Source organism: Python bivittatus, unplaced genomic scaffold (assembly GCF_059951505.1).
Source record: "Python bivittatus isolate LINGU-HERP-01145 unplaced genomic scaffold, Pbiv_v1 ctg000480_np1212, whole genome shotgun sequence".
NCBI lineage: Eukaryota > Metazoa > Chordata > Lepidosauria > Squamata > Pythonidae > Python > Python bivittatus.
In genome coordinates, this window is record NW_028277075.1 from 63,555,226 (window position 1) to 63,572,317 (window position 17,092).

Here is a 17,092-nt window from a genome sequence, read left to right on the forward strand (position 1 = left end):
GACATGGCCAGCTCTTCTTTGCCCTACATTTTGTTGGGTTTCCCAGTTACTTTCGTAGCGAGTGGCTGCTCAACATGCCTGGTTTTTATTTTTTTACCCTTAAAAAAGAGGGGGGGAAAAACTATCTTGGCTCATTCATAATTAGTGTCAATAGAATTAGAGAAAGCTAAGCGTTCTGCCAGCCCCACATACAATAATATGAAAATGGAGACCTTTATGGAAATCCAAAATGGGATGAATACTTTTTCCCAAAGCCACATCTCTGATGGTAACAGCTGTTAGCACCATTGCATTCATACAAATGTATTCTACTTTTCCACAGTGAAATCAGCAAAACAATGCTTTACTTTCTTACCTTTAAATTTGGATCGAATATTTGCCAGTTCTTTGTTTATTCTTTTAATCTCAGCTTCTTTGCTTTTACCTGAAAACACAGGAAAAAAAACACCCTCATTTCAGAGTACAGTTGGTAAGACAAAGAACAGCTCCTAACATCACAATAATCTGGAAGGCAGCGTTTTTCAAACTTGACAACTTTAAGATGTATGGACTTCAACTCCCAGAATTCCTCAGCCAGCATTTTGCCCAGGGAGTTCTGGGAGTTGAAGTCCATACATCTTAAAGTTGCCAAGTTTGAACAACACTGGTTTAAATCCTAAACTTCTTTCTCTCATCCTTTTGTAACAGACTGATTGCAACTCCCTTCATGTTTCTGCTATGCTGCCTCTCTGGCTTTTCTTCACAAAATGGTCCTGTCTTGAGCCCAGGCTCTGCCAATAGTAACCCTTGATTAAAATTTGGAGACTTTTGTAACAGAAGATGAAGAAAAGAAAAATAATTTTACTAAGAGACAGGGAATGACAGGACATAACAAGACCTTTTATAAATGAGACAGTGACAGCATACAACAAAATGTAACAAAAATGATGGGAGTCAAGCCACTTATAATGGATAATAAGTGTGACTGGTAAACTTCCCACCAGATAGATGAGATTTGCAGAAATTAATTCCAGCTTCTTGCTGGACATGTTATGCTGGCCAATTGCAAAAAACAAACAAATAAACAAAACAAAAACAAAAAACTTTGGCCGAGACCATGATTAAGGTAGAAAGACAAAATTCACATTGTCTTCCATTCCATGGAGAATTGATAAAGCCATGCCAGATATAATTATTTCACTTTACTGAAAAACAGTAATGATATAACCCAGCTATAATTATCCATGCTTGGATAACTTTGCAGATACACAAGAGTTATATATATGAGTTGCCTCCCGGTCTCCCAGTTTCTAGCCTGGTGCCTTCACCACTACACCAAACTGGCTCTCTATGCCATCATTATTGCCCTTTCGTTTTATTCCCCTAAGGTTTTTTAATGCATTTTTCTCCCAATATTTTCTTTTAGCTTGATAAGCCACCTAGACAATGTTGAAAGGCAACGTTTAAAACATCTCAAATACAGTGAAACTTTATGCTGCAGAACTCTCACACACAGCAACTAAACTTCCTACAATTGGTGATGTTGACTCAATACTTATTGTATAAACACCAAATGTAATTAATACGCTTTCCCTCAATAGTTTTAGTCATTTTGCACAGATTTCTCTACATTACCAGGAAAATGGAATCAACATACTTATATCAAAAACAGCTTTTTTCCACTCCAGGCTGGAACAGTGACCTTCAAACCTTGAATACTTCTGATTAACAGAAGGCTTAGGCACTTCCTTTGAAAGGTCATTTAAACAGATAGGAATGTCCAGCGACACTCTTTCTACAATGTTACAAGAATGAGTGCAACTAGGTATACTGTAAAAAAGACAACAATGCCTTTCATTTTCCTACAATGCGTGAACAAAAAAAAACAAAAGAAGAATCCCTTGCGTGCCACAACGTATTCCTCTCAGAACAACTCCAGCATGTAATGCACCCAAATATGAAAGCAAAGCTGGCATCTCTATCTGTACATTTACAAACTGGGGAACGTGCGGTGTGCAAAATCAGGATAAGCTCCAGTTTCTCTGAACTCCTGGCAAGAAACAATCTTCCCTACATGCATACCTCATGTGGTATCTGTTGAAATGGCATGAAGAACTGCATGTGCCTTCACGCCAATTTTAAAGGCTCTAAGCCTTTAATTTGTTCAAAGAAAAGTCGTATTTTTAGCAAAAGAACTGGTTGGAGGCTATAAAAGGTAGCTGAAAAAGTGAAGGATATAATGGTGTAGCGCACAGGTCATGTTTGTTATTATTACTTCACAGAAGCCAATAAGACTATGTCATTCAATGTTATATAGGTATGATCCAGGCTCACAGAAAATGCCCAGTGTACAGTTGCATTAAACAAGGACTTACATCCTACTTTGTGAACTATGTTCTTGGGAAGTGATTAGTTTGTAAAAATTACTTCTTGCCATGAGTTCGATTCCATTTTAAGTCTTGACTGATTAATAGGTTATTGGGTTCTTAGTATTCCCCGAGGTTGCTTTTCCTCTTGCTGATGTTTCATTACCAGACAAGGCAACATCATCAGTTCCTAGCCTGGAAACAAAATGTCTGCAAGAAAAAAGCAAGCTCAGAGAACACAAAGAACACAACAATTCAATTCCGAGCTACGTTCTCCAGAATCGCCGTTGATACATCTTGCATCATAATTTTAGTCATTGCAAATCACCCTGACGGAGGCATGGCTGCTTACAGCTGTTAATTATACCATCTTTCTTTAAAAGCATTTTTTTTTTTTTAAATGCACAAGTGCACAATAACTGTTATTCACTCCTAATTTATTCGTTCTAGAAGCTACAGTCCGTAGAAGTCTGAAAGACAAGTCATTCCCTGGCTCCTTTGGGGTTTATTTTGCGTAATTTGCTCTCAGCAGCACAGAACACGTTTTGCCGAGGCGCTCCCTACAGGGTGAAAAACAGAGGAAGCTCTGTGATGCAGTACAGATGGCCAGTCCCTTGTCAACAGCAAACTACCAAGTGTAGAGAAATCCATGACTGCTTAGTTCAGCTGAAAAATCCGTTTTCAAGCTGACATGAAATAGGCTTTTGCAGAAAAGCTACCAAGTTCACACCAATAGTCTGCCCATTTCACTCTTGGCAACAGGGAAGGAAAGCAATTTTTAAATACACTGCCTTTCTGGGTAAAAAAAACAACTTCAATGGTACTCAGTTCAACTTCAGATTAAGCAAGTACAATGGAGGTTCAGAAGTTCAGCGAATCCGTTTAATCTGATTCTACAAACAAGCTTCTTCTCCGCTCGTTTGTAAGTTTCAATCATTATAAAGAATTGCAAGTACATATTTTAATTGGTGTAGAACAAACTAGCCACAAAAAAACCAAGTGCTGATGACAAACCAGTGCAAACACTTCAGGGTCTCTCAACTCAAACTCTGAACTGCAGCAGAATGACTAAATCTAGGAAAAGTCTAAAACAACGGAGTTTATGGCCACTCCAGCAGATGCAGCAAGTCAACCTACTAGGAGAGAAAAGCAGTGGAATGTTTCCAATAAGCAATGTTTGCCTTTGCTGTTCTCTCCATCAGGTCAAGGATAGGCCCTAATCAACTAAGATCAAAGAAAAACCACAATGTATTTTCAGTTAGAATCAGCTTTCTGTCATGCAATATGTAGTTCAAATGAGCTTCCACATGAAAAGCAGCCTCCACTCCCACAAAAAAGCTTCATTAACCATTATTGGATAAGAACATTATTTTGTACAAATTACACTGGTCATGTGCATTTCATGTTAGCAGAATAGTTATATTTACCTTGCTTTTGTACCTTTCCTTAAACTGTATGAATTTGTTTATTATACTCTTTATTATACTATGTTTTGTTTCTTTGTATTTTGTCTCTATTCATATCATATATCCCTTGGGGAACTTATTGTGGCATATATGCATGTCCTAGGTATCCATTTGAGGGAAAATCTCTCCTTTAAAAGGAATGACTCTTGTATTGTTTCCAATTCCTTTCATTTGGATGTGACATTTCTTCCAAGTGTGTGTGTGTGCGCGCGTACAGTCAGCAACACCATGATTAGGAGATTCTAGGGGGCAAAACTGTGACATTCCATGGTAAACATTTTTTTTCCAATATGTAAAAATGGTATCAATTATGTTTTAGCAGACCAGAGAAGTATTGGGCGATTCATTAAAGCAATCAGCACTTTGGGTAGCTCCTTCTGTAACTAACAGTCAACCAACATCTCAAAAGAAAATTCACTAAATCCCCAATAAAGGTTCTAGAAAGTAAAGCTAACTATAAATAATTTTCTTCCAGTAGCCAAACTGTATTTTCTTCAGAAAATGATAGCAGCTTTAAGAGACAAAACTTATCCAATATTACCATTCATTTATTTGCATGGGCCACAAATTAACAATGTTAAAATATTTTACCACCTTCTTTGTTCCAGGACTAACCTAAGCATAAGCCTTAGAAGTACAGTGAGCAAAGTAAAACTCATCAAGATCCATTATATAATTTGGTTTATATGGGTGACTCAAGTGTTACTTTTACTGATGGTTTTGTAGTTTTTCTTGAATATCCAGTACAGAAAAGTAGAAGTAACTGAAAACAAAATTAAAACCACACCTTGTATTTCAACAGTGCACAGTAAGGAAGAGGAGGATGAAACAATTGTTAAGAATACAGGCAGCACAGAACAAATTCCACTATTTTGCTAATGGCCACCTAAGTGGAGGTATATATTAAGTTCATTCCTCCCCAGCACATTCTTGATACTTAACTGCAGTATCTATGTCTGTCTGTCTGTCTGTCTATGCTTCCAAACAGTTTAAATCAAAGCTAACCAACAGAATATCTTTTCAGAATATCTCCTCCTGTTAATTACAAGTAATCAGGAAAAAATAACATGGAATGAAGTCTTTCTGAATTCATTATTCTACTGAAACAGTTCCCCGAATAAGTTAGACTCTATCAACATATTATGGGAACTTTATATAGAAGTCACCAGGGAAATACAACGATGGTAGAGATACAAGTGTTCTGAATGTAGTTAAGAATTATTTGGAAGAAAATAGCACTCAGCTGGCAGCCTGATTATCCTTTACTGCAGCAACAGCCTTAATGTAAAGGCAAGGAAGCTTCCTAAAGTTTGGACAGCCAGTTTACGTAATTTCTATGAATTACAGGCCTAAGACAGAAAAACAATGACATAGTAATTAATTCCCTAGAGTTCTGCACCAGTTAAAGCAGGAAATACTGGTGTACAGAAGCCTGTAAGTCAAATTTATTTAACTTTGGTCCAAGACTAGTGTAAGATAACATTCAAAACCAGGAAATTATGAATTCTTCCAAATGTACTAATCCATGTGTACCGTGAGCAAAGTAACTAAAACATTAAATTCTAAAATTCATATAGGAGAAAAATCCACAAAAACTAACAAGTAAATTATGATTAAAATGTTAATGTTAAAATTATATGTGGTAATATATTCAGATTAAAACATAGAATAACTATATACCAATCAATCTATACTATATACTGTATCATTATAAAAGGAATAGTATAAATTATTCTATGCTATCTATAAAAGGAATACTAATATATAAGTGAAATAAAAGTAGTAAAATATTATTCTGTGAATAGATAACAGTAAGACAGTTCAACCAAGCGACTAGAAGCAAAGATAATAGAAATAGAACTATATAATTATGTAAACAAGGGTTTTGACAGATCTCTTATGGGTGATCAATTTCAAATGAATTTTACAAGCTGCTGTTCAAAACTTTGCATTGTTGTATGTTAGAATGGATCAGAAACTGAAAGAACAACAAAGAGATAAACTGATCAGAATAGCCAGGCAGCCTTGTAAATGTTGAGAACAGTCATATTTGAATGTCTTTATCAAATTAACAAGTCACATTCAACAGTCTCAGTGTGCTTGGACTCACAGGGATATAGCACTCCATCAGAGGAATTCTCCTGTATCTTCCATCAAGGACTGTCAATGAAGGAACATTACAGTGTGTCAAAATGAAGGCCTTTCTATGCTTAGGAACTTCTAGCTGTCTAAGATAAGCTATATGTATCTGACTATCAGTAAAAAGGAGAATGTGTGCTCTGACCCTTTATTTGATACTTTAGAAGTTATCTAGCCTACTCATAACCCATCAAAACCAGCTGGGAAGGAGAGAACTGTAATAATCCTAATTTTGCTGGGGATGATCACTTCTATGAGCACTAGAACCATCCTCTAGTATTAAAAGAACCAAACTAGTTGGGAAAAAGATAATCCTTTTGCCATAAGTAAAGCAGAAATAAACTGTAGCCACTACTTGTTTCCAAAGATAGGGGGACATTTGAAACATAACTGGGGAACTGAAATAGAGTACATAAGCTTGGGAAGGGAGTGTGCAAAATTAGGAAAAGCATCTAGTTGAGTATCATAGACAAGTTACACCAGCATATTTGCTCTGACAGTCTGAAGGTTGCTGGTCTATAACCAATAACTTTTGATTGTAAAAAAAATTAGGATTGCCTTTGAGCATTTTGAGCAACATTTTGAGTTACCCGAAGGACCATCTCACCCCCATTACATCAACCTTTCCCACCCAGTCAGGCAGAGAGGGCATGTTGCAGACCCTGTCAGCAAGAGAATGTTGACTGACGGGGCCCTGGAGGAGAGCTTTCTCTGCCATTGCCCCTAATATTCTCCCCCCAGATGTGCGGTGGGCCCCTACCCTCCCAGTTTTCCAGAAAGGATTTAAGACCTAGCTCTCTCAGCTTGCCACAGAGTTGTAATCAATCCTTGGGGTGGCTGGCTGTAACCAAGAAGCCCCAGACAACATTGTCCATAGAATCCTGGGACTTGTAATCCCAGTACATCAGGAAGCCAACAAGTTAGGGGAGGTTGCTATAAAGTGGGTAATTGCCTCAGCCATGGATCTAACCGCTCTGACAATTGTCATCGTAATTCTGCTATGTCTAATAGAGGATTCCAAAGTTCATTCCCTACACAGGAAGGCTTCCAAGAACACAAACAATCATTCTTTGAAACTAGTTGGTTTAAACATAGTGGGCATATTTACCAGAAAGGCAAGGAAGCAAAAGATTTTCAGAGCTTTTGGGGTTCCTGACATGGTTTACCTTTGGGGTACAACTGTTGATATATTACAAAAAGCTGGGTGTAGCTCTCCAGGCAATAGTAGTACTACATTCTTGCTAAATAGCCTACAGATTATACACTGCAGTTTTAAAAAAATTATAGGAATCCAAACATCCTCCTCTTAATAAAAATCTAAGGTGCACCTGCAAATAATTATTCATTTAAAATAATCACAATTTCCCAAATCTTTCAGGAAATGCAACTGTAAATGAGATACAGCTCACTATAACTATACATCAGGCTGGGCAAAACAGTTTTAAAAGGTTTTAAAAAATTGAAAAGGGTTTTACATTTTTGTAATGAAGTAACAGCTATCTGATATGTTCTATATATTGAAAGTAACAACCATCACGGTGCTTAATGACAGTAAATCACTTTTCAATTGTTCTTTTCCACAAAAACTATAATACACATACATAGATATTTCAGTATATCCAGTAACCGCAGACCAAGCTAAAGGCTAGGCTATTCTTCATTCGAAGATGGCCAACTCCTTGGTATTTAAGGGTCAACAGAAGTTATATATTTATGATAGCACTTCACCAGCCAAGCTTCTACAATAAAAAGATTCCTCTTCTGAGATATTTCCTATTTTGCTTCCAGAACAGGGGCATAGGTTAAGGGAGAATCTGCTGCTCTTGGAAACATATCAAGCAATCAAATGATTTTTCAACCATTTTACTAAAAGCTAGTTCTAGGACAATCTTCCCTCTACTTGGTACCCTCCAGATACATTGAGATATATTTTTGCATACCTTGTCACAAGGTTACACATTTGGAAAGTACCAAATCACAGAATGCTTTTCCAAGGTATCTAAAGCTAGACATTCTCAATGTACTTATTATCAGAAACACCTGAAGAGCATGTGTGCTGGCACGACTATAAATACAGCCATTAGTATTTTTTAAACAATTCTTAAGATGAATGTTGGCTAGTTCACTGAGGTCTTTTGGCCAACTTTTCCGGCTTTGCTTTCAAAGGTCTCCTGAAGGATAGTCTTGCTGCCAAAAGAAGATTTGGAATATTCTTTCAGCGACTCAACACAGAATTTGTTCAACCTCAGACTGCAGGCGAGACATAGAAGCCGTACCATTGTGCTAACATACATCTAAATATATGCAATTACACAGGTGCAGTTCCTATTATGATCGTTCCTGAATGAATGTGTTATTCAGAAAGCAAATGTGCTGGGGGAACAGAAAAAAACAGCTACTTTTGTCTGCTGGGGGGCACAGGCAAACAACAGCAAGACCATTCTTCTAAAAGGGATTCAATTTTACTAAGCAGTGTAGTATCAGCACATTATTTTTGTCAAGACTGATTTATGCCGTATCCTTTTGCAAAAAGGACGAGAAGTTGAACTAAGGAAGCCAGAACAGCCTTGTCCTTCTTATTTTTGCTGCAACTTGCTTCCCTTCCCTTGTAATGGTGGAGTAAATGCTTGGATGCTTTATTTCACTGCTTTCTGCAGCCAGGGAAGAGGAATTTATGGAATTTTCTGTCCGGGGCTAACCAGCATACCTTGATTTGAGATGGGGCCTCATTTGCTGCCTTGCCTCGGGCAGTGAAGAGTTTTGAGGCTGAGCCGCCAGCTTCCCAGCGAAGACCCTCTCATTTTTTTTCCTCCCGCTACACACAAGGCAATCTTTTCCTTTATGCCGTGCTTCCCGTTTCACCCGCGCCCAAAGACAGAGCCGATCCTTGTTTCAGTAGGGCCCATTTTCCGGGGTTGTGGAACGGACATCGAAGCCCGCCCCATACCTTTAAGGCCACCCAGACAAGAAGAGGCTGCCTTCGCGCAGGCTAAGGACTTCTCCGGCCCCGTCACGCGGGGCTTCGCATCATTACAACCAGCTTTCCCAGAGCGGTTTCAGAGATCCCCTCGGCGAGCGTGAAAGAAAGCGCCAGCAGAAGGTGGCTCATTTCCAGCCAGAAACGCCGTCCGTGGCGAGAGCGGAGCGGAACCTTCCCAAGACAGCAGGATCCCCGTTACGCTTGAAGCAACCCCGGCCCCACGTTCCCCGCGAAGGTCCCTTTCGCAAGGCAACCCGGAGCCGTCTCGGTGGAAAGGAAGGGGTACCGCCGAACCCGCCACGGAGCAGAAACGGGGAGACGAGCCGGGTCCCCCGGGAAGGGAACCCCACCCGAAAAAGCCCGCGAACCCCGACGCTCCCCGCCCAGCCCTCCTCGCCGGAGGCAAGTTTTCCTTGCCGCCCCCGCCACGCTTACAGTTCCTGATGTCCGAGATGAAGACGGCCAGGCCGCGCATCCCATCCCCCTTCGACACGGCCGGCATCTCGACGCCGAAGCAGAGCTCCCACCGCCACGACTGCTGCCGCGATCCGCGCGAAGGACCTTTAGCCTCCGAAGCCGCCTTGCCGCCCCGCCTGAGCGCAAGCGCGACGCCTTTCCGTCTTCGCCTTCCTATCCCGGAGCCGCTAGGCAGCGCCTCGGGGCGCCACCTCGTGTGCGGAGGAGGGGATGTGGCGGCGGGGATTGGGCCCAGGGAGGCTGCCCGGAGCGACGCTCCATGGCCTCACTGGCTCCTCGTCAGCAGCAGCCGCAACAGGGCTCTCCGCCCCAAGGGAGAGACCCCGCCGAGCGCCCTGGGCTTTCCCTCAAGACGGCGCTTATCCTGCTGCAGGAGTAGGAACAGGTGTTGATCCTTTCTAGGCTGGGCGGAAGAAACCAGCCGCACAGCGCCGTCTCTGCCATGCCCCCGCTGAGAAATGAATCCGCCTGAGCGTTAAAATTGGATTTGGTTTGCCATCTTCAAGCCTTCTCGTGAGTTTAGCCTTCTGGACATAATGGGATATTCCTGAATAAGCATCCAGAAGTTTGCTCCATGACTGCCTTGTCGGTACAGGATATAAAAGCGCAATCTTGCACGGCTCAGTAGTAAGCCCTATGACATTCTGCAGAGAGCACACTATACTGTTTAGTTCCATTACTTAAAAAAAAAAAACACAGAAGCCTAAATGTGGCTTGATTATAGCAGATGGGAGAGATGAGGCTACAGGAAGCTTGGTTACAACTTTTGAAATTCAATGGCCTTTCAATCAGCATGTTAAATCGACAGCTATCACTTTCTTTTATTCAAATATTACAATATCATGTATATGGTTCACTGCAATTAAATCAAAATAGACTATATAATAAAGTAATAACAATAGTAATACAGCATCTCACTTATCTTCCAAGCCTCTCTATATAAGAAAACTCATTTCTTGTGCTATATCATGGAAACCCTAGAATTAGATGCTGCTCTTCCAAAAATATTTTTATAGTGTGAATCTGGGTTTTAGCACCTCTCCTGGGCATGCAGACTTCCTTAATCCTCTCTTTTTCTATAAACATCACCAAACTTAGGACAGTAGAACAGGTTTTTCCATAAGTATCAATATTCATAAATTCCATAAACAACACTCCCCCCCCAATGTTTCAGTTAAACATGTTGCATGAAGAACTTTCTATGTCCATTCCAATGTCCAAGATACATTGGTCTTAAGGACCATGTTTTAACAGGCATATTAGTTAAGCAATAGTGACATGATGTTATAATCCTGTGCTGGCCCACAAGTGCCAGCTTCCCCACTATGCTGTATTCTGCGGGAGAGGGATGGATCTAAATCACAGACTGGTTTGTTGACTGATGGTAGATGCAAAGAGTCTATATAAGTGAAGCTAGTGTGCAATGTCATGCTGAAGGTATCTAAATAGAAACGACCTTGACAAACTCTAGGACTGGGTAACCTACAGTTTGCATACATTTTCCACCTCAAAACTGGTATGGATCATTCTTAATTCCCTTATATCCCTTCAGTCAAGTCTGGTCTGATTCCACCATTCAAAGATTGATATAGTCATTGGGTGGGAAAAGGTTGCATATCCCTGGACTAGGACTTTTACTTCTACATCCCCTGATGACTCAGCATGAGGTCACTATGGCCAGTCTTTTCATCATTAGACTTTCTATCAAATCACAATAGCCAGTCCCTCTTCTTCAGGTAAGCAGCATCCTCAGGAAGTCATTCTGGCCAGCTCCAGGGTGAATCAAAAAGACAGTGTCTGTTTTTCAGACTACAGAATCAACACGTAGTTCCACTGGTTGATTTCTCTCTACTTCAGACAGCAATGCCGGCTTAGAAAGGTCAGTCCCTCCTACAGGCATTCAGCGCTGGCTAGGCTTGGAAGTTGAAAGGTCAGACCAAGGAAGCAATAGCAAACCACTTCTGTTTCTCTTGCCAAGAAAACTTATTGCCACAAGAAGAAATGGAATTGCAGATCCGCCCCCCCCTCCCCGAAATGGAAGTTCTTCGTCCTTGTTCTTTTTGAAAACAAAACTATAGCCCTATAGCTCAGCGAGCCAACACAAGAATCTATTAAAGGTACAGCATTATATGTAATGGTTGAACTGATCATAAGAAACTTACAAGGTGATTCCTAGTAGTACCATACTTTCTATGAGAAGAAAAAAGGCAGAAGGAGTGGTAACAGCCTGAGTTCTACAGGAAGCATGGGGCTGGGGTGGGGTGCTCTCCCCTCATTTTATTCTCACAACAAAAATGGTATTAAGTAGGTCAGTCTGAGAAATAGTAAGCTAGCAACTGGTGCAAAGACAACTCATGAGCTCCAGAGTCACAAACCCAGCCACACTCAGTGCAACAGATATACTACATTGGCCTTATTCCTCCCAAATGCTAGCTTGTGTCTACTCAGAGGTAGAAGATATTGAATTCCATGAATTTCTAGGCAAGAGTGCATGGGATTTCAACCTTACTGGGAAATTAGCCCCAATTAACTTGGTACAGCTTTGCAGGAAATTCCAAATTAGTCTCTCAGATTGTACATTTGCACATCCTTCCAAGGACAGAGAGAACTTTGCGATACAGTAACCAACCATGCAATTTTTGGCAGAATGATGCAGTGAATTGGATGAGAATTTGTAAAACTACTTTGAATGTTTCTTCTCAAATACAGAAAACTCTAACTCCTTGTTGCCAACTAGTGGTCATGCAACTTTTTGCAGCTCAGATCTGGTAGCCTGAATTTTGATCTAATTGAACTAATTTGTCTGGATGGAGTAATTGAATTCAGCTAATGGAATTAATTCCCCTTTTACATCACCAGCTTCCTTCATCACGTCCTTTTTATGAACGTTTTGTGCCATTTTGACCGGTCTTAATAACGTGAACTCCCAGTTAGGGATTGTTACCCAGCCTTTTTATTTATTTTTTATAATTGTTATTATTACTATTGTTATCACCACACACTCTCTCTCTAATGTGGCTATTTTTAGATTTTGTTTTGTTTTGTTTTGCCATTGCAATACACTGTTATGTTTATTGTGCTTAAGCCTGTTTAATATCCTGAGGTGTCTCTCAGTTGTAAGCCCGCTGTCTCGGAAGCGGTCCTCCAGTAAGGAGTACAGTCCTAGCGTATGACCTGAGGCATCTCTCTCGATCCTCCTCGGTATCCGCCACTTTATTACGAAGACACATTCCCTTGTCAGGAAAAGACAACAGAACGGCCCCTTTAAAAGGCGTGCGCCCCTTGCCTCTGAAGCCCTTGCTTCACTTCCGAGTCGTGGCAGATCCGGTTTACCGAAGGAAATCAAGGGCGCGAATACGAGTCCCTGAAAAGGTGGGAGGGGATTTCAAAAGGCAAGCTAGCTAGTTTCCCGCGTTTAAGAGGAGAGGTTGTGGCTGCGGCTGCGGCCGCCGCGTTCAGCGAATGAAAGCGGCGTGAGTCGTTGATCTTGAGGATGTGATCTGGCTGCTGGGCTAAAGAGAGAAAAGTCGGGAAGGAAGCCTTGCTCTTCCTTGTCCCTTGTTTCCCTCCAGCTTTTGAGGTGGAGGAGGCTGTGTTTGCATATTCCCGCCGGTGGATTAGGGCTGCCCCCCACCCCCCCACCCCCGTTTTGTCTCTCCACTGTCGCAATTGCATGGGTTGAGTCGAGCTGCACGCAACGGATCGTCCTCTACTCATAGCCCTTCAAAACGTTCTCTTCCTGCTCCCCGGTGGGATTCCCACGCGGTAGCAGCCTATCCACAGCTCTGCGCCTCCAGTGTTGTAATGGGAAGGGCCGGGACAGGCCACCCTTTCTGGAGGAAACAGGTTGAGGACTCTGCGCTAAAGTGGCCAATCGCCTAGGCGCGTCATTTTGCAGAGCGGTGGGATTCAGTTGCGCGGGCCGCTGGGATCCCTCACTGGCGAAGCCATAATCTGGTTTGCTTGTTTGTGGCTTCATGCGGTGCAGGCTCACAGCCAGGGAGTGTAGTAATGGTGGTTTCGACTCTATTTCTAGACCCGATAATGGCTGAGTGAACCCTATTGAGCTCACCAAGGGCTAGTAGCTTTCGTGCGGTGGGTGGGGGGTGGGTGGGGGTTGTATTTGTGAATTAATGCTTTTGGGGAAGGTAACATTGAAATACAGTATTACCTAAAAAGAGTTGTGCCAATGTACACAAATCCAAATTCTGTGGAATTTGTATAAAGGAATTGATGAGATGGACTCCTCTCTTGCTGATGGAAAAGCAAGTGACAAATAGGTCTTTATAACTCTTCTGCAAAATCCTCTTGGATTTTTGTACTGAGGTGTTTTCAGGTCTTTCCCTGGCTTTAACTTTTAAGCTGTGGGTTGGTTGGTATCATTTTGAGGAATGTTCTAAAATTGTAAATTACCCGCCTGGTATTTTTGTAATGGAGAATGGAATAATGTAAACCGTTTGACTAGAACTGTTAGCCAGTAAATTGGGTGGGGAATGAAACAGTGGGCTGTGCCCATCCTTCCACAGTAAATTCACACTAATAGAATTTTCTGTGGGCATGACCTCGCTTCCCACTACATCTGGGAGTGAGGATTGCTGTGATTTGTTTTAGCTAATAGCTTCAAACCAGATTTTGCATCTAAAATAGTTCTATTGTTTTTAAGTAATGTGTCTCAATGTGTATTTTAGAAGAGGGAATGCCCCATTTAAGATGATGCTTGAAAGCTCATTGTTTTGATGGCACCTTTTAAATTAAAGTGTTTTCTAAAGCCTTATCCAATTAACTAAAGTTTGCAGCCTTTCATTGGGTGCTGTCTGATTTCCACAACGGAGGCTATAATTTCCAGACAATTGACTTGAGTAAATCTGTCAGAGCAAAAACATTAGTTGTAATGGATTTTAAAAGATAACAGATTGATTATACTATATGCCTTTGTGGATTTAGAGCTATAAACGTTTATGCCACAGTAATTAGTCTACTGAGGCTTGCAAAATATACTGTGTTTTTCAAAAGGTATGCATATTATTTTTTTAAAAAAAATAATACTTAAAGCTTCCTCCTTGATGTCACTTGAAATGGAGCAAAGCCTGTTAGTCTATTGCTGAAGACACTAAAGAATGTAATCTCTAGCAGGCTCTTTCTAGCAGGGCAGACACAAAGGAAAAGATGTTTTTATTTTCCATTCCTGGCCGGGTTTTTTTCTTGCTTGTTTTTAAATTGTGAGTGAGAATTAATCTATGATAGCTCTACTGTTGATTTGCCTGCAGGTCCAGGGACTGAGAGGACTATACATCAACAGGAGGATCCACCTATTTTTTTGTATGCTTATTGGCCAGCTCCAGGCATGCCTGTTTTGGAGGGTGGGGCAGGAGGAGGAGTTTCAAAGTTGGTAAAGTGCTGTTATTGAAACTTCCACACTGAATGGAAAGTATAGGTTGGATCTTGAGTTGGGTCCTCTGTCTATCCATAGAAGATGAGACATGAAGAATCCTATAGCTTCTGGGACATCTTCCTAGCTATTCTTGAACAGCAGACCATTAGTGTTTTAAGTAATTCTGTATCTGTGATGCAAATATAACACCTACGACACCTGGAATATATATTTTATTGGAAAGTGATTCTTCCTCTGAATTCTATGACTATGTTTATATGACAATGCTGAGGAAAAGTGAGTGTATATGGCACATTTTAAAACTCTTACATGCCATACTTCACCCAAAGTTGTGTGAACTTGTAATACATATCATCCTAGATTTCTGACTTGCTGTAATCAACAATAAAGTTAAGATATACAATGTCTGTTGTTAAAGGGATCCTATTCTGAGACTGTATTAAATGGCAAATCTGACATATTGGATAGAATGTGGGTACATGTAAACTTTCCAGAAATATTAAAGCACAGGGGGAGAAAAACTGAAGTTGCAAAAAAGTGAAACTTATACAATCTTAATTCAGGGACACTATACAGAGGTCATTTGATATCAAATGAAAAATACACTTTGTTCAAATGATTGTGCATTTGTTTATTGAATTTAAAATGTTTTTTTTTTAAACTGTTACAAATGTACCAATAAGCTGCCGATTTCTACAGAAAAAAATATTGAATTTAGGAGAAGTAGGCGGGCAAAAAGTTAATCCTGAAAACACTGAAGGTACTGTAGTAAAACAAGGAAATGTTAATTACTCTAAACCAGTGCTGAAAGCACCAATGAAAAAGTTAATGTGCATTTTTTCATATGAAGCATGTAATCTCTCTCTTTTTTTTAATCTCAACTACTGTCAGAGGAAAGGCTAGATCATTGGGGGATACTTCAAATCCTGATAGAACTGGATTTTTGAGAGGACTGATACTTGCCCTGGTGGGTTTTTCCCCCCTCCCTTTATCAGTAGTTTCTAAAAATGATCTAAATTAAATTGTTCTCCATTGTATAAGACTTCTGTTTCTATCTTCTTTATCCATAGAAGCTAGACTCGAATAGCTAAAGTTGCCATGAAATGTATCTGCATTGGTCTTGTTTTTGCTCTGGCTTCTCAGCTGGTTGATGCTACATTGTCAAAGACAGATTTGAAAAAAGCTTCCTCAAAAACACTGGATGAAAAGGTAGGAGAACATGGTTGATTTTCTGGCATTAATCTTCGATTAGCAAAGGTTCTTATCAAATACTGTGGGGATTTTGTACTCTGACCTAGCTGTGTTTTCTTTGAATGTACACAGAGAGTGCTTGACAGAAATCTGTTAATTTCACAACAGTCTCCTTGATTTCTAGTCAGATAGTTCTGCAGTGCAGCTCCTAGATAATATAAAATCTTCATTTAATTGCAAAATATTGTGTTCTATTTGTTATAGCATCTAGTCTGTATGCATGCTTGCTCAGGAAATATGTGTTACAAATGAATAACACCAATCAGTGATTTCAAAATATCCCTTCTTTTTTCTGGTAATCTGTTATTTAAATACTGTAGATTTACAATTATTCAACTAGTATTCCTTTTATATACTCATGTGCAGCTCTAGTTAACACTAGTGGCCTTATTCATGCAACACACTTAACCAGTTCAGTCAAAAACCTAACATGCATCCAGGTCTGGTAGCACAGACATTTCTGAGTTAGAATCAAGGTAGACTGTCCCTTCCCCAGTACCATAACTGAGTGATTACAAACATTTTTCCTCAGTTTCATCATTTATCAGACAACATGTCAGATAGATCAGTTACCCTGGAAGGTGTCAGAGTTGGCCATGAGGTGTGAACCAATAATAATAATAATAATAATAACAACAACAACAACATAGCATAGTGTTACAGACTGAATTCTCTACATGAGGCAGCAATCACTATCAGTTTCAGCTTCCGGCTGTGTGTACCTGTAGCAATATAAACAGATTTTCACCGCACATAATTCTTTAGGAATAGCTGGGATACATACAACTTTGTATTTGAAATTTGCTTCTGGGTAAAAGACCTCCGATTTTCTGAAATGGTCCTGAATACTAATTTTACTTGTAGATACACAAGCAACAAAGCATCTGATGTGCTTTTTTTCAAAATAGGAATTATAAAGACACAGATCTATGTATGCCTTACAATTGCTTAGTAACTCCTCAGAATAATGGTCGATTATTGTAAGTGTGTTAGAAAATTATGATCCAAAGTCCAAAGGATTTTTTAGTAGCTAATATTAGAT

At 40.2% G+C, this 17,092-nt stretch overlaps 2 protein-coding genes across 8 annotated transcripts in view; one reads left to right on the top strand and one right to left on the bottom strand.

Annotated features, from left to right (window-relative positions):
* The window catches only part of AP2A2 (adaptor related protein complex 2 subunit alpha 2), a 61,851-nt gene extending 51,765 nt beyond the window's left edge, over window positions 1-10,086 (bottom strand). The window contains exons 1-2 of one of the 2 annotated variants that reach the window (XM_007429563.3): window positions 9,366-10,086; window positions 356-424 (exon numbers count right to left, since the gene is read on the bottom strand). In XM_007429563.3, coding sequence (XP_007429625.1) covers window positions 356-424; window positions 9,366-9,432 — 136 coding nt within the window. In that variant the 5' untranslated portion in view covers window positions 9,433-10,086. The remainder of the gene's footprint in view (window positions 1-355; window positions 425-9,365) is intronic. The other variant, XM_007429564.3, reaches the window with a different exon arrangement.
* Window positions 10,087-12,709: 2,623 nt separating this feature from the next.
* The window catches only part of CHID1 (chitinase domain containing 1), a 96,025-nt gene continuing 91,642 nt past the window's right edge, over window positions 12,710-17,092 (top strand). For 2 of the 6 annotated variants that reach the window (XM_007429567.3, XM_025167526.2), the window contains exons 1-2: window positions 12,710-12,779; window positions 15,870-16,008. In XM_007429567.3, coding sequence (XP_007429629.1) covers window positions 15,898-16,008 — 111 coding nt within the window. In that variant the 5' untranslated portion in view covers window positions 12,710-12,779; window positions 15,870-15,897. Of the gene's footprint in view, window positions 12,800-12,860; window positions 12,881-12,968; window positions 12,988-15,690; window positions 15,767-15,869; window positions 16,009-17,092 lie in introns of those variants that run through there. The other 4 variants (XM_025167523.2, XM_025167524.2, XM_007429568.4 and 1 more) reach the window with 4 other exon arrangements.